This window comes from Neolamprologus multifasciatus, chromosome 18 (genome assembly GCF_963576455.1).
Source record: "Neolamprologus multifasciatus chromosome 18, fNeoMul1.2, whole genome shotgun sequence".
In the NCBI taxonomy this organism is placed as follows: Eukaryota; Metazoa; Chordata; class Actinopteri; order Cichliformes; family Cichlidae; genus Neolamprologus; species Neolamprologus multifasciatus.
In genome coordinates, this window is record NC_140456.1 from 35935101 (window position 1) to 35961931 (window position 26831).

The 26831-nt window shown below is 41.5% G+C and overlaps 3 protein-coding genes across 16 annotated transcripts in view; 1 reads left to right on the top strand and 2 right to left on the bottom strand.

Moving 5' to 3' along the window:
- Positions 1-3211: 3211 nt before the first annotated feature.
- LOC146498563 (uncharacterized) lies at positions 3212-5679 on the bottom strand. 2 transcript variants are annotated; one of them, XM_085140059.1, is made up of 3 exons: positions 5183-5679; positions 4114-4212; positions 3212-3982 (listed from the first exon to the last, which is right to left on the bottom strand). In XM_085140059.1, exons 1-3 carry the CDS (start codon positions 5363-5365, stop codon positions 3227-3229), a joined length of 1038 nt encoding a protein of 345 aa, XP_084996185.1. In that variant the 5' UTR covers positions 5366-5679; the 3' UTR covers positions 3212-3226. The 2 variants fall into 2 exon arrangements, 1 of the variants encoding a protein (XP_084996185.1); XR_014870543.1 differs by having other exon boundaries at positions 3966-3982; positions 4785-5265.
- Positions 5680-6565: 886 nt separating this feature from the next.
- Positions 6566-11568, top strand: LOC146498564 (acyl-coenzyme A thioesterase 11-like). Of its 2 annotated transcripts, XM_085140089.1 has the most exons (12): positions 6566-6654; positions 6757-7173; positions 7257-7482; positions 7662-7804; positions 8488-8705; positions 8794-8920; positions 9002-9111; positions 9672-10124; positions 10330-10449; positions 10521-10659; positions 11122-11177; positions 11287-11568. In XM_085140089.1, the coding sequence occupies exons 8-12, from the start codon at positions 10087-10089 to the stop codon at positions 11393-11395; spliced, it is 462 nt and encodes a 153-aa protein (XP_084996215.1). In that variant the 5' UTR covers positions 6566-6654; positions 6757-7173; positions 7257-7482; positions 7662-7804; positions 8488-8705; positions 8794-8920; positions 9002-9111; positions 9672-10086; the 3' UTR covers positions 11396-11568. The 2 variants fall into 2 exon arrangements, with proteins under 2 accessions (XP_084996215.1, XP_084996216.1); XM_085140090.1 differs by lacking the exons at positions 6566-6654; positions 6757-7173; positions 7257-7482; positions 7662-7804; positions 8488-8705 and having other exon boundaries at positions 8786-8920.
- Positions 11569-12621: 1053 nt separating this feature from the next.
- LOC146498565 (protein NLRC3-like) overlaps positions 12622-26831 on the bottom strand; it is a 28557-nt gene continuing 14347 nt past the window's right edge. For 6 of the 12 annotated variants that reach the window (XM_085139937.1, XM_085139935.1, XM_085139936.1 and 3 more), the window contains 3 exons: positions 22580-22753; positions 20736-20782; positions 19714-20587 (listed from right to left, as the gene is read on the bottom strand). In XM_085139937.1, coding sequence (XP_084996063.1) covers positions 20025-20587; positions 20736-20782; positions 22580-22753 — 784 coding nt within the window. In that variant the 3' untranslated portion in view covers positions 19714-20024. Of the gene's footprint in view, positions 13000-13101; positions 13423-14839; positions 14868-19713; positions 20588-20735; positions 20783-22579; positions 22754-22886; positions 23047-26831 lie in introns of those variants that run through there. The other 6 variants (XM_085139939.1, XM_085139940.1, XR_014870537.1 and 3 more) reach the window with 5 other exon arrangements.

Sequence of the window (26831 nt, forward strand, 5' to 3'; positions counted from 1 at the left end):
TAACATTTGATTGGTTGCCGTGCAAAGTAAGTCAAAACAGGTCGATCCTAGATAATCGATTGCTTGTGTGGACTTGGGGCAGCCAGGTATCCCAGAATGCATTTCAAATCACAGGCAGCAATGGTGGTGTAGTTTTAAAATACCCCGTTTTTCTGTCACCAACTACACTTTTAACAGTGTTTTAGCCGCGAATGTCGCGCTGTAATCTTCACATGTCTGGTCAGGTTGTCAACATAGAACATGTTTGTGCTCAGATGTTTTCAGAGATTTCAGTAGCTCTGCTAACAGTCAGCATGCAGAGTGCACCGAGGGGGTTACGTTAACCGGTTTGTTTACATATTCCACTCTCCGTGTTCCACATGTTGCATTCAGATTCTCATTTTCACCGAACGATCGTCTCTTTCCACCTGCTCTTGTGTCTCTGTGCTTCTGTAACATAAAGAATGAGCTGACATTTTTCTCACGAAACCAGCGATCAGCTCAACAGGCCCTCAGTTTACCTGCATGCATCCTCCTCCTCACCTGTCAGCTGTTTAACACCTGCTGCTAATTCAAGAAACACGCCCACGTTACCTGGTGATAGTCACAGTTTAACTGGGCAGCCGGTGCTCGATATTACGCAACGTCAGCACATTTTTCTGCACAAGATAAGTAAATATAGTTTTTCCTGAGCGCAGAGCTGCTGGAGCTTGTTTCCCAACAGAGCACTTTATAGGCGAACCCACTTCCAATCACCGGCACAGCTTTGAAACCTCACCTGAGTTTTAGCTCTCAGTGTTAAACGCTGGACTTAATTCACTCAGGTTTTGTCTGTCGGGTCACGTTTACTTCGCTGTTTTATTTACAACTGAGCAAATCGGTTTGGCTGAGGTTAAAGTTACGTTTCAGAACTGCACAGTTTTACAGACGTTTAATGGTTCACTGGCACATGTGTTAGACTGAACTATTCGCTTTTCTTTATCTGGTGTGTTTTGGATTTAACAGTGAAGTTTGAGATTAAACTGACTTTTAAAATGTTTTTATACAAAGAGGAAAGAGAAGGCGCATTTCCACCGAGAGGAGCAGAGTTTCCAACTACATGTTCATAATGCAGACTGCAACCTGGACAGAAATATTATATCATCTGTTTTTTAATAGTTATTCTAAGCACCAGCGATCTGTTAGAATTTTTAGAGTTTACTTAACTAAAAATAAATGAGGTTAACATATAATTTGTGTGATTTTCTCTCTTTTTATTCATTTATTCATTTTTTTGCTTTTTCGGTCATGTTATGTTTAACTGTCAAAGGTTTGTTACAAACTATGAAACACATGGTGCAGACTTCTGGATGTTAGAAGAAAACTAATACTGCTCATGAATGAGACTAAAGGCAGGAAGGTGTCCTTTAAAACTAAACATGTTAGTAGGACCTCCCTATTTATATCATAGTTTATGAGATAGCACGTGTATTTCAGTAATAGCTACTGATTTCAGTGTAGTGGTGAACAGTCACACAGCTCACGTGGGTGTTATCTGTGATACTCCTTAACTATAATTTATCCAGGTTAACTTCAGTTAACTCTGAGCGGCTGGATCGACGGAGGTCAGACAACAATTTTACATGTATGATCTTAAAACAGGACACAGCCATTATCCGTCCTGGCCTCATATCAAATGTGAACGCAGACTGAGTCTATGTTTGACGTTTGCTTTATATCTAATCTTCCTCTCAAACATTTAAACAGCAGCGAGTCTGCAGCTGAGGGAACACAAACTCAAACTGTCTGAACAGGTTTGCTCGTTTCTTGCGTTCATTTGGTGATTTATTAAATGTATAACTGTTATTCTAATCTGCTGCTGAGTCTCTGACGCTGATGAAAATGCAGAAAACACAGATCACACCTGTTCAACCAATCGCTTTCATTCCACTTTGATCTGTGACAAACTGACGGTTCATCTCTGTTACAGTGTTGTTAGACTGCTATATTTGTGTTCTTTATGCTGTAGATGTTCACGTCTCTGGAATAGTTGCAGTAATAAGGATGATTTTCTGTAAAATCATATTGATATGAGCCGTGAATTATTCGTAGATGACAGTTAGATTAGTCAGCTGGGAAACTCTGTGTTACCTCAGAGAGCTGAAGATATCGTGGACATGCTGACCTCGCTCTGTGGTGTACAGGTCCGTTTACCCTCATGATTAATATTCACAATAAAAATATTAGCCGAACATCATGAAGTCTGTATGTGTGTCATAGTGTCGAACAACCTTTGTACAGTTAAAGCAGTTACTACATGACGGAAACACCAACGTTATCTCTTTTATGCGTTTATCAGGTCACGCTGATTACTGAACAAAAACCCAAAGATCAGCTGTTAATCGAATTTATTTGCTCTCTCTCCTCCTTAAACATGTTTTTAATGTTAGTTATAATTCAGAATTGGCGAGTGAATCACGTAGGACACATAAGAACATCAGGAAATAAAACCCTGATAAATATAACCTCATATATATATACATATAATGTTGCTTAGGTATTATATTGGCTTCGGGAAAAAGTTGCTTGAACTGATACAGGTGTTCTTCAATCATACTTCTCAGTTGCAATACAGTTTGTAAAGAAATAATGGGAGCAAGAACTATTTGAACTATCATAATTAACTTTCTAATAAATACAACATACTCACTCTCCACACCATACAAAAGAAAAAGTAATATTTTTAAAAGAATTAGCATCTGTCCACAAGACTGTTTCAATTTGTTGTCATTAGCCGCTAAAGTGCCAAAGCTAATAGGACATGGTTTATCCCGTATTTCAAGAGGTGAGTAAGGAAAATTTTGAATGTCTGAATTGAACTTGTCTAATTCCAATTGTCCTGAGAGAATTAGGTGTTTTAATACAAATTTAACTTCCATTGATGCAACACCTTCAAAAATAACATGCATTATGTCCTGTGGAGTTTGTTTGATCAGGTCAAATGCAGGAACATCAACTAGTCTGCTTCTTCTATTAATTCCATAAGTAGTTTTGAGGGACGCTTTCAATAAATCTGTGCTTGCTTTATCTATTTCAAAACACTGCCTGATATGTTTCTCCAGAGTTCTTTGAACAAACTTATTCTCCTCAAAAACACTTTGCATATCATCAAAGTTGCATTCACAGTGTCTACATTTGCTATAAGCAAAACCAATCCCTTCTTTAAAGCCAGCAATCTCATGCTGGGCTAGCGTGTCTCCACAAATGGCTATAACAGCACCAAACAATTCAATTTCACCATTTGACATTTCATCCTTACACCATTGTAAAGCAGTGATAGATCTTGAAGTATTCTTTTCAGTACAACATCAATACCCCACTGAGAAATGTCATTTGCTTTAGCAATAGCAAGAAGTCGTATTGCAGCTAACTTTGACCTAAATTTTGGATGAATATTTCCTAAAGTATAATAAAACATGACCAATTTGTTTGCAGAAGCATGGGACCCTAAGGGGTTACATATTTCAATTTCATCTGTGTACAGTATTAATTGCAATGCATTTGGCCTCTGAGAAAACAAGGGGTGAGATGTAAAGAGGGACCCGTCTCTAAAATCATAGAAGAATCCCTCTCTGCTTCTTTGTGGTGCAGTGTTCAACATGGTAAAGATTCTCTCATTAGTCATTAACTGCTTTAGACTTTCAATTAATGGTACATAGTAAAAACTTTTGTTCCTTATGGACATGACCCTTGAAAGACCTTGCTTTACCCAACATATCTTCTGGGATACTACTACTTCCTCTGCGTTGACTGGACAGAACATTTCCCCTATGGCTCTACTCTGTCCATATGCAATGGTGGAGAAAGGATCCATGAATTTATCAAATGTACCCAAAGCCTCATCTTGAAGCTGAGTGGTTCCCTCGGCATGATCTTCAAACACTGTCTTCATTCTTTCCTTGAGCGTATCCAAAAGAACAGCCTGATACTGTTGCACTCCTGAGATGATATGTTTGGCCGTTCTCTGTGAAAACATTTGAAACAAAAGTAACTTATTCTGCATTTATATAAAAAAACATTTCTGAATTCCATTATGAACAAGTAAGACATTGATTGCCTTATGTAATGTATTGATCCATTAAGACTATAACATACCTGTGATAAGTGGCACTGTTCTTGAACACTGATAGCAAAAGCTGCAGCAGATCTGGTAATATCGTGTCTGGTAAAGGATGTTGTAGCAACAGCTTCTTCCTTTAGAGCAGAAAAACAAAGTTACTTCAAACTCCTGGCCAATTATAGAAATTCTTACATAACAGGTATAATCAGTTACACCTAATGATTGGTCCATTAAAAAACAAAGTGCATGACAGTGATTAGTGTTACAGTGAATATTCAATATAATATAAGATAATATAATATTCATTCTTTGGAATAAAGAAAAAAGAAATGGAAAAGAAATCAAAGACAAAGAAACAATAAAAAAGGGGTTGTCCATTTTTTTGAGGAGGCTAGGGATTGGATTCATGAGAATGAGATTTTATCTTTTTAAATAATGAATTATTGTTTGCACTTCGATATTAGTTTCTTTACATGTTTGTTGTATTTATTAAATTATTTATGTATTTTTAAATCACGTAATTTAGATTTGCACTTAGAACTTATGTTAGTATTAGTATATGGATATATTTTATTGTATGCATTTATTAATTTATTTAATTTTCAAGAAAATAATTCTTTTACATGTTTTGGCAGTATTTCTGGCCAACAGATTTTTTTTTACAGTGCTTCCAAATACTCTGTGTCTTACCTGAAACTGTATTCACCACTTATAATTCCTACGAGATACCCAAATTGCTGCCACATTGAACGATTTAAACGCGCTGAGTGTCTTTGATGCAAACTTCACCAGGAGACATGCCAGCCGCAGAGTGTGTGCCTGCTCCGGCTGCAGCATAACCTTTACTATTTACACTGAACTGCTATTCTGTTTATTTATTTTCAATTTCATCCTGGTGATTTAAAATCCAACCATAGTGGAAATCGCTTGTAACAGTTTGAAGAACAATATCTAGCGGTATAATATCGCGAGATCTCGTTAAATTTCTCTTGATTAAAAATGGAGAAAAGAATTAAAAGTAATATAGGACCAAATACGAGGAGTTAGACATGGCTAAATTTGTCATCAGAAGCCACACTACATTTTATTTAGTTTAACACTTACCGCGATCGGGCTGTCAACAACCTGAGGCTCCTGCACTTCAGGCAAAGATCCACCAGTTGATATTTCCACGGTGCTGGTTGTTGTTTCAGTACTACAGTTGGCAAACACTGAAACACCAAAATTTTCCGATCCTAAAGAGTGGGATGTTGGGGGGGATCCTCCATCCTCTTGGTGGGCTTCCATTCGTCAAATACAGAGGGTGCGTCCGTTTAATGTGGCGAAAGAATGAGTTAAAAACTCTGAAATCTTGTTCACAGCCATCTATTCCACAGTAAACCCAAAAATCCTGCCTTCGACCATGAGCTGCATTTCTGTGGCTAAGGAGCACCTTCAGAGTTAAAGAAACAAAGATAAAACAGATCATACATCTCCAGAGCGCCATGGTGAACTGTTTTCGCGCTGTAGCAATGCAGCTTTACTTTACCGCTCTCCACTGAAGGCCACAGATGAGAGTGTGGGACCATGGGAAAGGTAGGCAATTTTAAAAGTATATGTATCCTTAATTATCCAATTTTTCAGGTTTAAATTACATCAGTTATATTTATTTTTAGGCAATACGTGTTTAAGACTGAATTTATATTTTTATTTTCTTTTTTTTTTACTTAAAAAAAATTAAATATAAATAATTTTCTGCATGCCTCAGTTCCTGTCGTGACGTTACTTTCACACGGGACAAAATCTTTTCCCCTGCTTTGTTAACCATCAGGACCGTTACGAAGATCAAAATTATTTATCTAAACAAAGCGAACAGTAATTTAAGGTTGGTAACATTAAGTTGATTTGAAAAATACTATGGTACAACGGTGTTATTAAGATAAAGTCGTGTTTTGTGAGGGCTGCTAGTTAGCAATCTAGCTAATGTGTTAACTTTAGCTAAATTATCTTATTTAAGCCGTAGGATATTTCCAGGTACTGTGAGTGGAGGCTTTGGAACCGAACTAGAGAACTGCTGTCACGGCATGGACAAGTTTGACGATGCCATACTGTCTGTGTTGCAGGGTAAGTCTTATTTTTCAGTTATTTTGGTACGTTAGCTAAGCAGCCTTAGCATCTGTTAGCATCATTTCTGAAACTTGGAGCTAGGATTGTACTCTACTCTGAACTTTATCCACATTATAGCCTTGAGCTGTCTTTGCCAAAATAGACTTGGAACATCATTCTTGAAGACAGCCAAAAATAGTTTTATTGCATTCCCAAATATTTGATAAACTGTTTTAAGTTTGACATTTTATCCTGTTATTATTACTTATTGCTAAAATACATTTATTGACAAAAAATGACCTCAATATGTAATAAGCCACACCCAGGAAAAGAGAAATAAATATCACTTTTGAAGTTGTTTTTCTCTTTTACAGCTGCGAATATTGATGAGGAAACTGAGAAGCTTTACCCGGGATGACCTAAAGGATCTTTTTCCGGGCCATGAAAATTTCTTCCGTAGAAAGAAGATTTGGGATTTCATCAGCCAAAAGGTAAATACACATTATACCACTAAGAAGATGATTACTGTCCATATTGTCTAGCATTAATTTGCCTAATTGTGTATTTCTGTTTATATCCCACAACTGTTATAGTTTAAGAGTACTGACCAAGATGCCAACACTTGCCATCGAAGCGAGAGTAACCCCTTAGGCTTTGATGTGTCACAATGTCAGCCTCAAACTTCCACTCCAATTTCCTACACTGCTGACAAAAAAATGAAAATGCCAGACCCACCAGAGTATGTGCTGTATACAGATTCAGAGTTGGACATGGTGCGCAGTCAGTACTTTGCATTGCTCCACAGTGGAAAGGAAAAGGACTGTAAGATGTCGAAGGAGCTCTGTTGCAGACTTGTAAGGAACACAGTCACCAGCATGGTTGCAATCCTCCGTGCTAGTCCCATGGGGAAAGAAGTAACATACCCCTCCAAACTCGAAATGAGAGCAATGTCACAGAAGATTGTCGACTATTACCCCATGTTATGTGATGCTGACACACACATGCCATATGTAAGTCATTCTCTACCCACTACAATATCTAAAATTGAGTGAGATAATAAAAGGATGTACAAATATATATTATTTTACCACAGCTGACCATCTACACCAAACTGTACAAACGACTCCAAAATATGAAGTCTCCAAGGAAGAGGCAGGGCTCCATGCCGCAACGAGGCAGGCCCAGGGAGACTCTTTTCAGCTCAGATGACACAGACAATGGGACTGAAGGTGACCTAAGTGGTGAAGCAAGTGGTTCAAGTGACTATACCATACTTCTTGAGAGCAATGATGACCTCAGCGAGGATAACTCAAATGCAGGTGTGTGCTTTGGTCTGCTGTACTAATGACTTTTGGACATCTAAAACTTCAAAGAGACCACCTGCCCTCAGTTTTCTGTTCAGAGTGCATCACAAGATTTATACAGTGTTGAGTATTTTCCTTAACTTTCTAGCTATTCCCTGTTATTACATCCTGTTCATCTTCTGTTTTTTCCTCAGAGAAAGAATCCCAATTGCCGCTACCCTCCACTGTACCAACTACGTCAAACAATACTACACTGGATTTACCACCAAGTCAGCCTCATGCTCTGCACCCAGGGCTGATATAGGTCCTTCAACTGCACCTCCAGATGATGTTGTTGGTAAGTCCACCATCACCCTTATCTACCTCTCAGTCTGACTGTGGTTCCTCTTACAGCTCTTTCCAAAATATGGCTGCAGCAATGAACCCCGTTCTAAGTGTTTATTCCATAAATCATAGTGGTTTGGCATTAACTCAAGTTGGTGTGTAAAATCAACATATGATAGATCCCTCATTCCAGTTTGCCAGTTAGCCATAGTAAGTATTTTAACACTTTGTGTTGTAATGGGTGTTACTCAGTGCTGATTATTTACACATGTAAATCCTCATGCTGGTCACATCTATCATGCCTTATCACAGTGTTTCTGTCATAGATCAAATTACCTAAAAGATTTTTATCCATCAGCTCATAATCACTGTTCACACTGATGTGAACGATGTACACAGTAAACAACCTTTACCTTATTTTCACCACAGTTTTATTCACGGGCATCTTAAACTTTCGTTTTAATATTTGATTCTGTTCAAACTAACAATTAACATAAATCCATGATCATTATACGAAAAGGACACAAAGGGAAATGACCAGGACATACAGGGTCAGTTCATTACTCAAACATATTTAACCTAAACATTAATTCTCATAAATATTATACTTAAAAACAACCATGCAACCTTACTAGAAATGACTGATTAGAAAAATCTGGATTTTGTGAAGTCTAGTTACACCATGTCTTTCCCTAGCAGACCATGACAGCCTGAAGATGCAGGCAAGACATTACAAAACCTTGAGCAACATGTACAGGAAACCCAATGCAAAACCCAACCAAAGTGACGTTGCTCAAATTTTGGACCTGGAGTTTGAGGCCAGACGAGCTTTTATTGACGCAGATGTTACAAGGGAAGAAGACAGGCCTAGAAAAATATTTGAAGCATACCTGTACTTCAAAGACATACGAAATGTAAGTTCAACTACCTTCAGTTAAATTCCTTGCTTTCTCTGGATAGGTTTAGTTAGTTCTTGACTAACTGAGCACAACTTTGTCACAGGCCATGGATGAACTGCATCGCATCATTGGTGGCTCCAACTGCAAATACATAGATCAAATGAAGGGTCGATGGGTTTTGTTCGAAGGTGCAGTTCTATAACCCCCTCTCCCCTTGGATGTACGTGGAGGTAAGTGGCCTTTTCATACATTAAATCCATACATCAGATATGTTCGGATTACTTTGTTAAGATCCTTTTCTCTGTTCACAGTGGATTTTACTGTCACTCTCTTCAATGCACTTCCATCTCTTTTTCCTTCAAAAACTACACCACCAAAGCGGCTGGGAAGTGCCAGTGAGGCTCTCCTTCATATCCTCAAGGTGAGAACAGCTGCAATACCAGCCACTGTAACTTGTACTCCATTTACTTGTATTGTTATTATTAATATTATTACTTTGCTTTTCATGCTTAATAAGAGAGGGTCGAAGTTCAATTCAGCAGGGATTAAATTACTCCTTATTCAGGATTTCTTAATTGTTATTCAAAACCTACTCCAGAGAGGCAGCACAGAGCAAAAGCACATTGCAGTTAGGATACAAGTAGAAGCAGTAAAATTATATATTTAAAAAGGCCTTCAAAAACTAGAATATGTAACAAAGTTAAAAGAAATAGTTTTAAAAATCAAATGAGAAAAAAAGCACAAATAGACATGATAAAAATGCTGCAAACTAGAGAAAATTCATGCTCAGAATTTATACATTTCTAAAATGTCATATTTATGTAAGTCAGATATTTTATATTTATTGCTTCTATTCCAACAGTAAATCAGTTGGAGCATTCTAAACTCTTGATATTGCTTTTTGTGTCTTAAGCTGTTTGGATGCACAGCAACCCTTTCATTTAAATTTTGAAGAATTTGTCCTTTTTTGTGCTTTTCTAGCCGGGTGAAGATGCAATGCTACACCTGGAGAAGTGGCCTCTCTCCTCCCCAGTGCTGCTTTTTGATGGAACAACCAGCATTGTTGCTGTAGGAAACATACCAGTGACCACTCTCCCCTTGGAGGATTTCTGGGAAGGAATGTTGGTGTTGATGGCATATTACTACACCTTGCACTTAACATACCCGAAATGTGTTGCAACGGTCTATGAACAGTGAACACCCGTGTGCACACCTGTGTGGATCAGCGCGTATGGATCCTACACACAGGTTTGTAAATGAGGCCCAGCTGTTTTACATGTGCACATATATGTGACTGTTCAGTGCATCAGTGTGTCATCGTACCGCTGAGACATGACTGTCAGATCATGCATGAGGTGTGTTTGAATCCCAGGTAAACACATTTGGAGGGCAGATCATGGCCTGGATGGTGAATGTAGCTACAATCGCTGCCAGGTACAGTCACAAACACTTCTTTCCTTCATACTTTTACCTAAAAATAGGATGCATCATTGTGACCTTTGACCTCCATGTTGTGATCAGTGTAGTTCAGTCCTGGTGCAGATTAAAGGATCTGTCCAGCTGTATCTGTATGAGTAACCTGAACACGGCGAGCGCGTGGGAGGTCGTGGCCTATTGTCTCTGTGCTCTTTGCTTGCAGTCGTCTGTCTCAGGCTCATCCCACCCTTCGAGCCATCGACATGTTCACCTTCAGAGGACCTTCTCAGGTTGGAGACAGATTGCTGCTGAAGGCGATCGTGAACAACGCCTTCAGAAACAGGTATCCCAGAACACTGGCTCAGCGCTGCAGCTGTGCAGCAGACAGAGAACTGACACGTGTCCTTACTGCAGCATGGAGGTGGGCGTGCGTGCGGAGGCCTACCACGAGGAGGGGCCTAACCGACACATAAACTCCGCCTTCATGACCTTTGAGGTGCTCGATGATGGCGGGAAGCCACGCACATTACCACGGATACGACCTGAACCCCTGGTGAGTTAAGCTAACGCTCACAAACGGCTCGTTAGCGAGTGTGTGCTGGTGGTGTTGTTAAAAAGGGTGGAGCAGTAGATTGACAGTTGGTGTCAGCTTCATTCACACTGTGGTGAAGCAGTTTGTGGAGATCGTCCTGTAGAATAAAACATGAGTATCATAAACAGAAGGTGCAGAAACACTCGATTAACCATTAAGCCGAAGGCTGAGCAAAGATCAGAGCTGTGAACTTCAAATCATGTTATCAGTCATAAACCCGTCTGATGGAGCGACCATGGTGTCGTTACAGGCTGAAGGGCGCTCGCTGTAGTCGTAGATCGTTATCAGCACCAACAAACACCGAGTAATAACACTCCACTCAGTTTGTAGCACAGATCGGTGTACTGGTCATGAACTGGTGCTGGGAATCTGCCTGCTGTGTTACACACTGGTGCCCTCTGCCTGTGTGTCTCTCATTTACAGGAAGGACAAAGGAGGTTTCAGGAGGCAACAGCCAGGAAAAAGATCAGGCTGGACAGGTACATGTCTCCAAACAGCCCCTAAAGTCTCTGCGTTTACATCAGCTTTTGTTGTGCAGCTGCACAGACCCACAGTGCCATCATCCTGATTCCTGTAACTGTGTTTTAGGAAGTACATCATTTCCCGCACGCAGGGGGAGGTGCCTCTGTCTGTTCCCTGGGATCCCACCAACCAGGTGAGGAGAAGCTCCACGCGTCACCTGTACTGCTCACGTTAGTCCACGACTCACAGGAGAGAAGTCAAACTTTCTTTACATACATGTGTATATTACTGTATTACAAATAACAGACAACTTGGCACTGATTGTGTAGGCACCTTGTTGCTAGCAGCTTGTCACAAAAACATCATTAGTTCTCATTTCTGTAGCTGAATCTATAAAAACTGGACATAAAACAGTATTTTTGATTTCCACAGAGCTGCTCATCAGCTGTCGTGGATGATGTCACAGCCTGTGCTTGAGCTGGACACAGTAAACCTTTAATAGGCTCATTTAGTTTCTTTTCACCCACATCAGCGTCTCAGCTGTGTGTCGGTGCTGCGTCGTCACGACTTTTGGGACATGATTTCTGTTTCTTTCTTAAAGGATGTTCAGTGATTTTATTTGTTTGTTCCACTGCAGTTTATATGTCAGTGTATGATCTGAGCGAGCAGACCTCAGCGTGTTTATGTCCCACTTAGCTCCAAAGCTGAGCCACAGTCAGACTCTCACCGCGCCTGCAGACTGATTTAGTCGACAGGCCGACGAGTCGCACCGCTGTGCTTCACCTTCACTGCAGATGAGAAATAGTGCTGCAGCAGTTTGTCTTCATTTTGCACCCTTAATACTTACACTGTTCCTTCTCTCACCAACCAATCACAGCAGATGGCCCCGCCCCTCCCTGAGCCTGGTTCTGCTGGAGGTTTCTTCCTGTTAAAAGGGAGTTTTTCCTTCCCACTGTCGCCAAAGTGCTGCTCATAGGGGGTCATATGATTGTTGGGTTTTTCTCTGTTGATGTTGATTTCTCTGATGTTTGCATGTTCTCCCCGCGTCCCCCTGGGTTCCAGGGTTCTAACCCTGCAACACTGTGGGCTGTTTCACCTGTGCAAAGACATCTTACTGTCACTGTACACTCAGGTGAACTCTACATGCAGTAGGTATGTATGTCACAACACTGCCAGTCGTGAACTTTGACCTTCCATTCGACTTTCAGAACCACGGCTCAGCCTACAGTCTGTGTTTGGCCTTATTAGACAGACACGGTGAAGAGGAAGGAGGTGGACACACGCAGCAAAGGGCCGCAGGTCGGACTCAAACCAATGTGGTCGCCTGCTCATCCAACTAAAGCAGGTCTTTGAGATACAGGTCAAAGGTTAGGTAAAAGCAGTAATGTCACAGTTTACTGATGGTATACATGACAGCAGTTAGAAAATCCTGAACTGAAATATTTGGAAGAACTATGGTGCAAATAGAAAACAAGAAACAAAGCTTTGGCACGTCTGCTCAGATTTGACTGTTGTTCAGATCCAATGCAGAGAAAATGCTTTGAAGAAAGGCCACAGGTGGGTAAAGGCTGCTGCATGGTGATGAGTAATAAATACATTTACTCAGGTACTTTTCATCATCTGGATCATAAAGTTGCATCATTGTTTTATCATTTATATCGTACATATTGTAAAAATGTACCTGACGTCTTAGTGAGCAGCACAACAGGCACAACGATGACAGTCAGCAGCACGATGAGCACAACAGCCACAGACGACATTATCAGCAGTCGTTTGGGCAGCACGCCACGCTTCTTTTGACCTCGCTCCACTCGCTGATCGTCAGCCTCGGGCTCCATCCTGTGGGAATACACAATTAATGCTCGTCTGTCTATTCTGTGTTAGAAGCAGCATTTCAGCATGTTGTAGAGGTTTACCTGAGCTTACACGTGCATGTCTCACAAGTGTACATGCTGCTTCATCTATTTTATTAAAGAGCAACTGATTTGTCTCCAACCTGTTTTGCTTTCCTTCTGATCCTCCAGCAGTTCGTTCATCTCTCCTTTTAGCCTCTCCTGCCATTCTCACACGTCTTTCTCCTCCTGTCCAGGTTCAAATGTCTAAGAAGTAGGAGACCTCAGGGAGCGCTCACTCTTCTTTTATACGATCCTTTATCTCAGGTGCAGAGAACAGTTTTCCTTCTGATAAGGCACACACACTCTTCAGTGTCCACTTGCTGCCTGACGAGCTGTGAAGCTCTTCTGTTATGTAATCTTCACTGTTCTGTTGGAAGAATTGTGCATTACTCCACAGCGCCCCACGGAAACATGGGAGGGATTATGGCATGAACATTTTCACATTTCTACAAACATGTTACTTCCCACAGGTTCGTGTGTCAGCCATCTGTCTCATAGTTACAGCACTGGTTCCCAAACTTTTTCTGCTGCGCCCCTTTGTTTTACAAGAAAAATGTAAGTAATCTGCAATAAATTACAGGTAGTAATAAAATAAACTACTAACTCTTTTACACTACGTCCACACCTACACTGGTGTTTTTGAACACGCAGCTGTTTCGTCCACGTAAACGGCGTTTCCAATCACCGAAAACTGAGATTTTTTAAAACTCCTTTTTGCGTTTACGTGTGGACGAGGAATACAGAGTTCGTCACGCCACGTCAAAGGTATGTGCCTTTATTCACGTCACGCTGTGGCCACGTTATTGTTTACATGAGATGAATTGCAGAATGATAGAGACAAAATACTGTTAATCTGACTGTCTGCAGGTTTTACACACAGTTACTGTCCCTCCATTTACAAAGGCAGAGGCGTCACGCTGCGATTATTTTACATGTAAAGTGAGATTTTCCGTTTTTGTTTTAAAAAATAATCCCGTCCACACGTAAAGGCAGAAATGAAGGACAACGCTGCTAGGAACATGCCAAAGCAGCAGGTGGCGCTATATTCCTAACCGTGTAGAAATGTTGGCCAATCAGAAGTCTAGAAGCCTCGGTGGGAAAAAGTAGACAAAGCTGGGGCATAGAAGCAGAACCGAGTCGTATGTGTGGAGGGACAGTAACTGTGTGTGTATATGTAAGCATTTAAACACTGCAGAGAGAACAATTAACAGTAACAGTATTGTAGAAATTCATTTCACCGAAACAATAACGTGGCGCACAGTGTGACGTCAAAAAAGGCGCACACCTTTGACGCTGCGTTTTCTGCGTTTTTCTCGTCCACACGTAAACGGAGTTTTCAAAAATATCCACCCTGGCCGGAGTTTTTAAAAATCTCAGTTTTCAGTGACCAAAAACGCCGTTTATGTGTGGACGAAAGGTGCAAACGCATAGAAAAATCTGCGTTTTCAAAAATACCCGGGTACGTGTGGACGTAGCCCCAGTTAGATTTAGGCTATGTCCACACGTTCTCGGTTCTGCTTCTATGCCCCAGCTTTGTTTACTTTTTCCCACCGAGGCTTCTAGACTAGGCGAACTTAAACCTATTTTATCACGTTACTTTAAACCTTTGCGGCCGTTTTATATACCAAAATAGTGTTTTTCACCCTCAGACGTCTCACTGGTGGTTCGGATCATCAGACTGAATCCCACCGCCGTGGACCAGGCCACCGGCCCAGACCCGAATTCACGTCCTGGGGCTCTCTCCTCATCTAAGAGGGCTGTGCACAGACTTCGGTGCTGGCTCCCCACGGCGTCAGGAATCAGTGCTGGATCCTGGAACAGAGTCACAGATAACAGTTCTGATGTTTTCTGATCCGGCTCGAAGGACCAAATAATGTCAAGAGATGTATTCTAAAACACTTCTTCAGCTGAGAATCAGAGAAACACACATTTTTCTTGCTAGCAAGGGCAGTCACCAGAGCGCACGCACAAGAGTGAGGCTCAGAGACTCGCGCTGAGAGACTGCCCTGGTCTTTATTTATACATCAGTGGGTGCTTGTTCCTTACATTGGAATGTGGAGGTGTATATGTATGTGTGTGTGTCAGAGTGTGACCCCATAAACGACTTCCCTTAACCTGCTGGTCTGGAAAATCCAACAGTTCATCTATATGTAAAAAAGGCACTTAGACTAAAACTGACATAGCTACGTTAATCCTACTGTAAAACAATAAGACAAGGTACGACCTTTCCCGTGCTCCTAGGATGTGGGGGTGAACGCCAGGGCACACAAAGCTTTTGCAGACAATTAAGGATCGCACATCCTATCACTACCATATGCAAACTTATATTATTAAAAGATTATACTGACTACTAAGTACAATTTTCCATTGACACCTAGTAAGCTATCATACTTTTTCCTTTGGGAAGGTACCATCTGTGCAGTCTGCAGTTCTGTTGAAGAAAGATGTTAAATCTTTTTAATATTTTTTGAAAAATAATTGATTTATGTGCATTTTTTCCACACTGCATCAAATTAAGGTTGATTACGTCGATTAAGCATCATGAGGTGGGGGGTGGTTCCCTATTTTTTTATTTTTTGTTACTGGGAGTTGGACCCTGTTAGTCAGTTTGCTTAATATTTACGCCAAGTACTCTTTAAAATACCAGAATAGGGAGGATGGAGCAGGTTTAAGTTTATTAGATTGATCAGTTTTGCTGAACTATGAAATATTTTTTTGCATACAGGTCTAACAGAATAGCTTTAGTGTTTTGTTTTGTTTTTAAACTTGACTATGAACTTAGGCAAAGTGCAGCAAGATATTAAAAATCAGTTTTATTGATTAAAAAACACTATATCGGATTCATATCGGTATCGGCAGATATCCAAATTTATGATATCGGTATCGGACATAAAAAAGTGGTATCGTGCCATCTCTAGTCACTATGGCGACTCCAATAGGGTTACCTGTCAACTGTGGTGTATGTATGTATGGTGAAAGTCCCTGTTTTTGCTCCTCCCCTCACCTGTGGATGGACGGTGCTGTTACCGTGGTGACAGCTTGGATGTGTTTCAGTCCTGCCTGGTTATCACTGCAGGAATCTTTACTTTCACATTTATTACAGGTAATAACTCTGATTTTTCTGTGTATTATGAACTAAATGTATCCTGATACACACAGAGATGGATGAGCAGAGGTCACATGATGAATGAACAAACATGGAGTCTTTGATTTATTTAGATATTTATTGATGAATGCAAACAAACCCTGACACTGAACCATCGTCCAGCTTTCACAGAACAAACCTGATCACATGACCTGCTGACCCAAACAGTGAAAAGCTCCATGGCAACAACAACAAACAGCCTCACATATGTTAACAGAGGCTGTTAGAAGCACAGAGTCTTTACAGTCTTTCTCCTGTTTGTACACAGATCTCTGCACATCTTCATCACAGTTACTCACAGACGTGCAGAGTGTGAGGATATCAAAGATAAGTTTCCACCATGTTTGTAGTCTGTACTGGGACTCATGGAGCATCTCTCTATGAGCACTCAGTGCTTTAAACAGTGAGTCCCAGTTTAACCAGCAGCCTTCACACCACACATCACACAGACATGGAAACTTCAAACCCTCAGACTGAAGTCACTGGCAGTCTCTGGCACCAGCGACTGCGCTAACAAACACAGCAAACAGTGAAGGTTTGGTAGAGAAAGCCGGTTGGGTAATACCAAGTACGTGGCGGAGGAGGCGGGGTTACATTACTAGATGATTAAACATGAAACTATTTTGCTGATAATAATTGAAATGATTATAGAAACTCATGATAATTCATAATTTTATAAACTGGAATGATGAAATTATATTGGCTGGATCTGATTATTTGGGGGTCATGACCCCCATAACCCCCCGGGAAATTACGCACCTGGTCCTGAGGTCAAATCCACCATCTTTGTTTCAGTGCTGAGCTTCATGCTCTCCCGTGTTTGTGTGCGTCCTCTCCGGTACTCCGGCTTCCTCCCACAGTCCCAACACATGCAGTTAGTGGGGTCAGGTTAACTGTGAGTGGTTGTGTCTCTGTGTTATTCCACCTTAATAAATGACTTCCTGTTAGCATTAAGTGCTTCTGTAGGACTTGTGGAGATCAGAGAAATATTTTACTGCTATTGTTCATGGTCATCATTGCTGGGTCTAAAGTCAGACCCCGCTGATCCCAGAACTTATTCCCGTGAAAGAAAAACAAGGCAACAGCGATCGATCTTTTCACTTGCAAGGGAGGCCTTGACCGCCCCCTCTTGCCTCCTTTTATTGAATTTGTTCACACAATAAACTTCCCCACGTAACCCCCCTTGATTACAAAGACAAGGCACTGTGTGTGTGCTTGTGTGTGTGTGTGTGTGTGTGTGTGTGTGTGTGTGTGTACTGCTGATCAAAGGGTCATATAACATAAAAGCACAGGAACATCCTTGGTCATAAAGAGGGTAGTCTCCCCCACACCCTAGATAACACAGTGAAGCCATACAAAGGGGAGCAAGTTTACCAACATCAAACAGACATTCACAAGGATGTTCCTGTGATTAAAAACACTACTGCCCCCCTTCCCAGAATCTTAAGGATCTGGGGAGGGGAGGACAGAAAGAATTCCTTAAAACAATGTACAAATGGTAACATAAAAATGACAAACATTTAACAATTCACCTTAACAATCATCATTACCATTGCATTAATACCATTAATAACATAATCTACAGCATTGATATTGTATTCAGATGTTTAAACATATTGGCACCCAATTAACTTTTATTACAGGTGCAGTTATAACCACTTTAAACTGTTGAGTTAAATCTATAATCTTAAATGTTTATATGCAGATTACATTGCATTATAAAAGAAAGGCTTAACTCTGAGTACACTCTGTGCCAAAGTAGACAGGAAGCGCAGGCTTTTGCAGAGCGTGCTTGTGAAAGTGAAACTAAAGCAGAGTCTAAGTGTGAGTTACTTTGAGGAGCTGTTGGGAGGATGCTATTTGAATAACCAGGTTATTCATTGTTATCTTTTATTCATTTATATCCTTTTTATTAAGCTTTGAGTAGTGGCATTCATTTACAGCATTTATTCAATATATTACATATATATAGTTTTAGTAAACTGCTACACATCTGAGGGTGGCCTCTGTCTGGTTGTGAGTGTTAGTGGGTGAGAGGTGACACAGAGTGAGGTCAGGACACACACACACACACACACACACACACACACACACACACACACACACACACACACACACACACACACACACTGTAGGTAGGCTTATGTTCTAGGTGAGAGTTCAGATATATTTTGTTTGTAACTGCATTTTTGTGCGTGCAGAATTGCTAGTTTGTTGCAGAGCATGGCCCGAGGTTTTGGAGAAGCGAGAGCGAGATGAGCTATTCATTGTTTCATCAGCTGACAGCAGACCTGATGAAACCACATGTTCACATCTGTGAGGACAGACTGGACTCTTTGACTGCACCTTGGTTCTCCTCAGAGGTCTGTACAGGAGCATGTCCACCCCCACTGAAGATCTCAGTCACTGTGAAACATAGAAAGCTGCTTGTGTAGCCTCTGCCTCACATGTAGATACAGCTACAGGTTTCTCTGTCAGTCAGACTGAAACAGTGTCCTGATGCTGCATCATTCAGCTCTGTGCCCCAGTCAGCATCACTGTGAGCTACCAGTGTCAGTGTTTCTGCCCTTTTCCTGTAACACTACACTCAGCACAGGCTCAGCTGCTATCCAGTGTTGGACTTTGGCTTCAGCTGCTGTGATAGATCCTCTAACATAGATCAGCTCTGCTACATGTTGTTAGATAAGTGCAGCTGCTGTCATGTCCTGATGTTTCTCTGGCTCAGCAGCTTCTCCATCAGAGGTTCACATGGAGCTGATCCAGTATCTCCAGTAACTGTGTTCTGTGCCTCACTGGTTCATCCTTCTGTCTGTGTGACGTCAGTCAGATGTTGAAGTTAAACTCTGTAATCTTCACTGTGTCACAGAGTTCAGTGAGTCCCGTTATTCACAGTATCAATCAGATCATCAGAGAACAGCTGATCAGCAATCAGTGGTGCCAACAGCGCCTCCTGTGGTGAGAGGATGCAATAATGCAATGTAGCATTTTTACACTCAACACTTCCAGTCATGAAACTGTCTGTTGGATCTGTTTGACGTTGCTTTCTTGTGTTGCTTTCTTGGTTAGAGTTCCTCACAAATGTCCAGATTATTCTTCTAATGAGGCGTCGACCATGTTTTCAGTTCTTTGGAAGAAAACATCGCCCTTTGCCATCCTTACTTTTCTTTGACTTCTTCAAATGCAGCTGAACTCCAGCTGGTATTTTATTGGACTTTGCAGCTGTTTCTGGTCATCAGTTCATTCCTGCAAACCTCTGAACCTGAACAACAATGATGCTGCATTGCTGGCTGATCCCAAAAGGTTGATTCTGTTCATCTGGACGTTTTCAGAAACGTTTGCTCACTGATCAGGTGACTTCTTCAGTCTCAGCTGACTGCAGCTTTACAACCTTACAAACAGCACATTTGCACAATGACTGAAACCAGCAGCAGCAGCACCTGATATATATGATACTAATATAATACATATACATATATAATCCATACTAATGATGAAGGAACTGAGCTCACAGTCCATTGTTCATTCAGTGAACTACTCAGTTTATTTTGGGCCTCAGAAATGCTCACTCTGTTTGTACATCACTGTCAGCAATAGACTCATTCTGCTGTGTGGACAGGAACACATGTGACATCACTTCCTGTTTGTTTGTGACTGAAGAGGAAGAAGTTTACAAGGAATCATTTAGAAGAGTTTCAAACATCAACTGATTGAATCCATGAATCTGAAAACGTGTTTGTGAGTGAAAGAGACAGACATGTACAGACTGAACTATCTGTTCAACAGTCAGAGTGTTTCTGTAACAGGAGACACTCTTTACACCCCACTCAGCACAGGGACACTGAGGCACCAGGAGACACAACCCAGAACCCAGGATAAAGAGTTTGAGTGAATGTGGTGTTGAAGGTGTGGAGGTGGATCAGAGTGTCAGAGGAGACTCTGTAGAAGGACAGAGTGCCAGCAGGACAGTCCACATACACTGCTGCTCTGTTAGAGACAGAGGAGGAGGAGGAGGAGGAGGAGGAGGAGGAGGAGGAGGAGGAGGAGATGGATGTGTCTCTGTTATTGTGCCTGACATAACGAGGACCATCATCAGAGCAGCTCAGACTCCAGGACTGATCATTTCCTCCAAACAAACAGTCCTTACTGTCTCCTTTCCTTCTGATGCTTCTGTAACTCACTGATATATAAACGCTTCCTCTCCACTCGACCTCCCAGTAACAGCGACCAGTCAGACCATTTCTACACAGCAGCTGATCCCAGTAATCAAATCTGTCTGGATGATCAGGATATGACTGAACCTCCTCCACACGTGTCACCTTCCTGTTGTTGTCAGACAGTTGGAGCTTTTTGTTCACTGTGTTTGTGTCGATTGTGAGTTGACAGGAATCTGATGGAGAGAACAAACACAATCCAGCTGCAGTTATTGATCCATCATCTGTTCATTGATTGACACTTTGATGATGACTCCTGACATGATGAAGATGGTTGAATGTGTGCTGCTTTGTTTTCATGAATCCCATTAAAAACACACTTACACTTCCTCAGACCTGGTCTCAACCATCGGACTCCAGCAGGCTCCACCCTGAAAGGAGGAGGGGGGGTCAGAGCAGCACAGTCAGCATGCACACATGGACATTACATGGCTCTCATACACACACTGTTACACACTGAGCTCAAAGCTCGGCTCCACTGTTTTATTCAAAGAAATCTACATTTATTTATCAGCACATTTAAAAACAGCTTGAGCCAAAGTGCTGCACAGAGTAGAGAGAAAATAGGAAACATACACAGTAATTACTATAAAGACTCGTCAGAATTGAAAGCTACAGAGTACAAATGTGTTTCCAACCGGGTTTTAAAAATGTCGAGTGTTGGTGACGACCTGATGTGAAGGGCGACTGTTCCAGAGTTTGGCTGCAGCGATCGATAAAGCTCACCTCTGTTTTTACGTCTAGTTCTGGTCAGAAGCTACTTATCTGCAGACCTGAGGGCTCGACTTGGATTATTTTGTTAAAGAGAGATAAGATGGAGCCAATCACTCAGAGATTTAAAGACAAACAACAAGATCTGGAAGTGGATTCTACGACGTACTGGTAACCAGTGGAAAAAGCTGGTGATGGGTCGTCTAGCACAGACCCACCGCTGGAACCAGACAATTGATGAGGGAGAGAACTGTGACAGCGCCGTTCCTTCACTTGACCTCAGTCGCTCTCGTCTGCTCCCTCGTAACACTGCTCTTTATTGAGGTTACATGAATATGCATAAGTTCATTAACATATGACGTCTTACACAGGTATGAACAAAGAGTACCAGTCTGTGCATAGTGTAGGTATGTGTGTGTGTGTGTGTGTGTGTTTGTGTTCCAGATGTGACCCTGTGACCCCAAAGCTTTACAGACTACTAAGGCTACGTCCACACGTACACGGTATTTTTGGAAAACGGAGATTTTCCGTCTTCGTTTTAAAAAATAATCCCGTCCACACGTAAATGTAGAAATGAAGGAAAACGCTGCTAGGAACATGCCAAAGCAACAGGTGGCAATATATTCCTAACCGTGTAGAAATGTTGGCCAATCAGAAGTCTAGAAGCCTCGGTGGGAAAAAGTAATTATTTTCCTGTACAAATCGTTGGTTGTCACAATAAAAATTGTCAGTTAAATATATCATATAGGAGACACACACAGTGATATTTGAGAAGTGAAATGCAGTTCACTGGATTTACAGAAAGTGTGCAATAACTGTTTAAACTAAATCAAGCAGGTGCATAAATTGGCAACACAAAAAAAGAGAAATGAAATAAATATTTAGTGTATATCAATGTGTGTGTCTCCTATATGATATATGTAAGTGACATTTTTCATTGTAACAGCGATTCATACAGGAAAATGATGGTGATGTTAGCTGCTCCTGTCTGCCTCTTTATCACACACAAAGACTGAAATGATTCACAGCCTTGTTTCATCCTTCTGTCAGTGTCACTGACTGTCACTGTGACTGTGGACATACAGCATGGGAAACATACACATGGCTGACACTTTATTAGGTACACAGTGACCACTATCTCAGGTAAACCGGTGACCTAATAAAGTGTATTTAAAGTTACAAAATGTTGTCTCTGTCCAAATATTTATGGACCTAACTGTAGGTCTACTTTTAATGAAACTCTCAACATGACTTATCAGTTATCATTAATGTTCCTGCAAACAGACTCCTTGGAGACCCCCTACGTACTATCCAGCTAGACTAGTGTGTCTGTCCCTGAAAATATTCCTGCATGTGTGATTGTTCATGTCTCATCTGCAGGAAACAAACAGGAAGTGAGTGAAGGACACAGGAAATGTTTCCAGCTCTTCCTCCTCTATCAGACATTCTCTCCATACCTGAGAGTGTCCAGTCTCCAGCCTGGATCCTTCAGTCCAGCCGACAGTAGCTTCAGTCCTGAATCACCTGGATGATTGTAGCTCAGGTCCAGCTCTCTCAGATGGGAGGGGTTGGAGCTCAGAGCTGAGGCCAGAGAAGTACAGATATCCTCTGTGATCAGACAGCCTGACAGACTGCAGACACACAAAACAACAATCAATCTTTTAAAGATCATTTTCTGTTTGTCACAATAACATCTATCCATTTACATCCATTCAATGTAACTTTATTTAAAAGTGACAATTCCCAGTATCACAGGGAGCCGTCTGCACAGGGAGCCGGTCACAAACCGCAGCCTCCAGGCTGGGCACACAGCAGGAGGGAGGCAAAGAAGCCCCCCAGCCAAGCTGAGAGGACCCACAGAGCCCACAGTCGATCACAGCCCCGGTGCAGAGAGCCCCCTCCGAGGAAACACTGGAGATATGACCTAATAAGAGTATATACGTAAGTAAGTAAGAAGATAAAAAATGAATAAGAATAAAATCAATAAATATTAGGTAAAACCTAAATTAATAATATAAATAGAATAACAGGATAGAATAAATAAGCATAAAATAAATAAACGTTAAGTAAAAGCTAAATTAAAAAGGTGATCTTGAGCCTGTTCTTAAAAACATGTACGTTCTCTGCGGCCCTGAGCTCCTCCGGCAGGCTGTTCCACAGACGAGGACCATACCACTGAAAAGCTGCCTCTCCGTGAGTATGTGTCCTGACTTTAGGGACAATCAAAAGGCCAGTACCAGAGGACCTCAGGGTCCACGAGGGTTCATATGATGAAAACAGATCTGAGAGATAAGAAGGCCCAAGACCATTAAGACATTTAAAAACCAATAAAAGAACTTTAAACTCGATCCTGAAACACACGGGGAGCCAATGCAGCGATTCTAAAACCGGTGTAATGTGGGCCCGCCCTCTGGTCTTCGTCAGCACACGAGCTGCAGAGTTTTGTAAAAGTTGTAAAGGTGAAATATTCTTTTTGGGGAGACCAGAGAGCAGGGGAGTAATCAATGCGACTGGTAATAAAAGCATCAACATCTCCGTGTTGGCCCGAGAGAGAATAGGGCGGACTCTGGCTATATTCTTTAGATGATAAAATCCAATTTTGGTTACATGTTTAATATGTGGGATAAAACCAAGCTCAGAGTCAAAAACAACACCCAGGTTTTTCACTTGTAGTGAAGGACATAGTGAAGATGCCTGTAATTTAGACAAGAGTTTCTCTCTCTGAGCCTCAGGACCGACGATTAAAACTTCAGTTTTGTCCTGGTTAAGCTGTAAAAAGTTTTCTGCCATCCAAGATCTTATATCTAAAATACAGTTAAAAAGGGCATCCATTGGTCTGGTGTCATCAGGAGACACGGAGATGTACAGCTGAGTGTCGTCAGCGTAACTGTGGAAGTTCACTCCATGCCTCCTGATGACACCGCCGAGAGGGAGCATATACAAATTAAAAAGTACAGGGCCTAAAACCGACCCTTGAGGCACACCACATGTCATTCTATGGATCTTAGAGGAGCATGTATCCATACTCACCATAAAAGTTCTGTCTGAGAGACAGGAAGTGAACCAGTTGTGTACAGCACCAGAGAGGCCCACCATGTGTTTCAGTCTGTTTAAAAGAATAGCGTGGTCTACTGTATCAAAGGCTGCGCTTAGATCCAGCAGCACCAGGACTGAGAGCTTTTGGGAGTCCCAGTTACATCTAAGATCATTTAAAACCTTTAGGAGAGCAGTCTCTGTGCTGTGGTTCACCCTAAATCCAGACTGGAATATCTCCAGGATCTGTCTATCATCCAAAAATCATTAATCTGAGTAAAAACAAGTTTTTCTAAAATTTTACTTAAAAATGGTGAGTTGGATACAGGTCTGTATTAAAATCATTACAATCCAAATTGCTCTTCTTCAGAAGGGGCCTCACCACCGCCGTTTTAAAGGCAGCAGGGAAGACACCCAACTGAAGAGAGCAATTCATCATATATGAAAGCTCAGCTTCAAAAAAATCTTCCATGACTGGTTGCAGGGTGAGGGGAAAGAGAAGAGATGAGCTCAGAGGGACACAAAAGTTAAGGACAGTCGTGACATATAAAAGCGTGAGGAGTGAAAAGAGGGGAGTGGAGAAGAAAGCAGAGCATCATCAACAGCCTGAGCCTATAGCAGCATCACTAAGGGATGGTTCAGGGTCACCTGATCCAGCTCGAACTATAAGCTTTATCAAAAAGGAAAGTTTGAAGCTGATCTTCAAAGTAGAGAGTGTGTGTCTCCTGAACTCAAACTGGGAGCTGCTTCCACACCAAGTCCAACATAGCCAGGCTGAGTCGTTAGATTAGTCCAAAGTAAAGTCAGAAAGTCATTATTTGTGTCACATTTTAGTGGAAATGTACAACAACTGTCCAAAAGTTATTTCTAAATCTGATATTAAACAGTTTAAATGATGAAAAAAGTTGTAAAGAAAACAGAGTCAATAAAAGCCTCTTTAGAGGGTCACCAGTTTAAAACTCAGACATTTAAACTGGTGATTCTCCTTCTCTGCTCCATTTCCTCTCTAGACTTCCTGTTCCTAGGAGGGATTTGATTGGCTGAACGTCCTTTTAGCCTTTCTTTAGTTCTTTGGGTGCTAATCAAAGAGGTAAACACATGAGTCATGTGACGTGACATAAGTAGCGCTCTGATTGGTTGGGATTGACAAACTATGGTGCTGTTTGCAAGCTTAGCTTTGCAGAGGCAAGAAAATCTCTTAGGTAGGGATGAGACGCTCCACAGTGACGTTTCCACACTTTGGAGCTTCTGAAGTGCAGATGTTTGGAAATGCTGCTCCAACACGTGGTTCAAACACTCAGATCACGTGACCTCAGCTGCCACAGGTGGCATACCTGCGGCTTCCATGTTAGCATGTTAGCTTCAACAGGTGGTCAGTGTGAGAGCAGAAGATGATATCAGTGACATCCAAACAAGGAAGGAAGAGACTGTTGAAGGCAGCGAGCTGTGACTGCTGTGAACAGTGTTCTCACACTATTTTCTCCCTGTGTCAACATACATGAGGCTGTTTCAGCTGCAACACACCACAAACACCTTTATACAACTAAATATACTGAGCGCACACTGCTGTGGTTGCTGTGGTAACCATTCATATATCCAGCTGTTTGTGGCCGAGTCTGCTTCCTCATCCTTGGGAAAAACCCTCAAAGTTTGATGCGTTTTTGACTTGAAGCTTTTTGTGATTTGGTTTTATTTGTTGTTCTACACACTGTGAAACAAAGCTAGAAGCCCCTGTGGTACAGTGGGGGACTCAAACCCAGGACCCAACCTGCTCCAACAACAGTCAGAAGGATTTTATTAAGTCTCATTTTCTGTTCATTAGGAAAACATCAATAATGAAGAGCACATGTTTATAGAGGCACATTCAGACCAATGACAACAGTCCATTCACACTGACCTCCACCTTTTTAAATGTGAGTAAACACATCATGGTTCTGGTGCTGATGTGGTATCTGGGACAGGTGATGATTTTGAACTCAGTCTGAGGTTTGATTACACTGAACCTGCACTGCTTTCTCCTGTTTATGACACATTTATACCCAAAGTCTCAGCTGGATAACAAAGAACGAGGAAAAACACATTTGTTGAGAGAATTGTTAACAAATGTGGTGAGAGTGTTGTAATAGTTACAGACAGAACTATGACTTATTTATTTAAATGCATTCCAGGATGTTTTTACTCATGTTATGTCGCTTCCACGATGTTATTTTTCTCTCCTACAATTATTACCCAAATTAGGCGATGACGTCATTTAGCAACTTCCAGCAACTTTTAGGACAGCCAATAGCAATTTTCCTTACTGAGGAGTTGGCAACACTGCTAGGAGCAGTGGGTGGATGGCAGCATCATCATGAAGGATCAGTGTGAGAATAAATCATCATCCACAAAGAAAACCAGTCTGAGTGTCTGACGCTCTTGTTAGAAAGACGCAGTCGCAGCTTGTGGGTGCAGTTAGCTAGTTTGCTAGTTAGCTGCTCTGCTAGTTAGCTGGGAGCTAACTCACTCGAACATTTGATGCTAAACTGTCTAAACTGTGTGAACAGCATTCATTGCTGCTCTGTGTTACTCTCCAGCCTCTCTTTAACTTAGTCCTCTCAGTTTTTTTCCTCCTTACAAACTAGAAAACCTTCTTTTTCAGCTTCTCCTCCACACCCGAGCTGTGGCTAAGGTGCTACC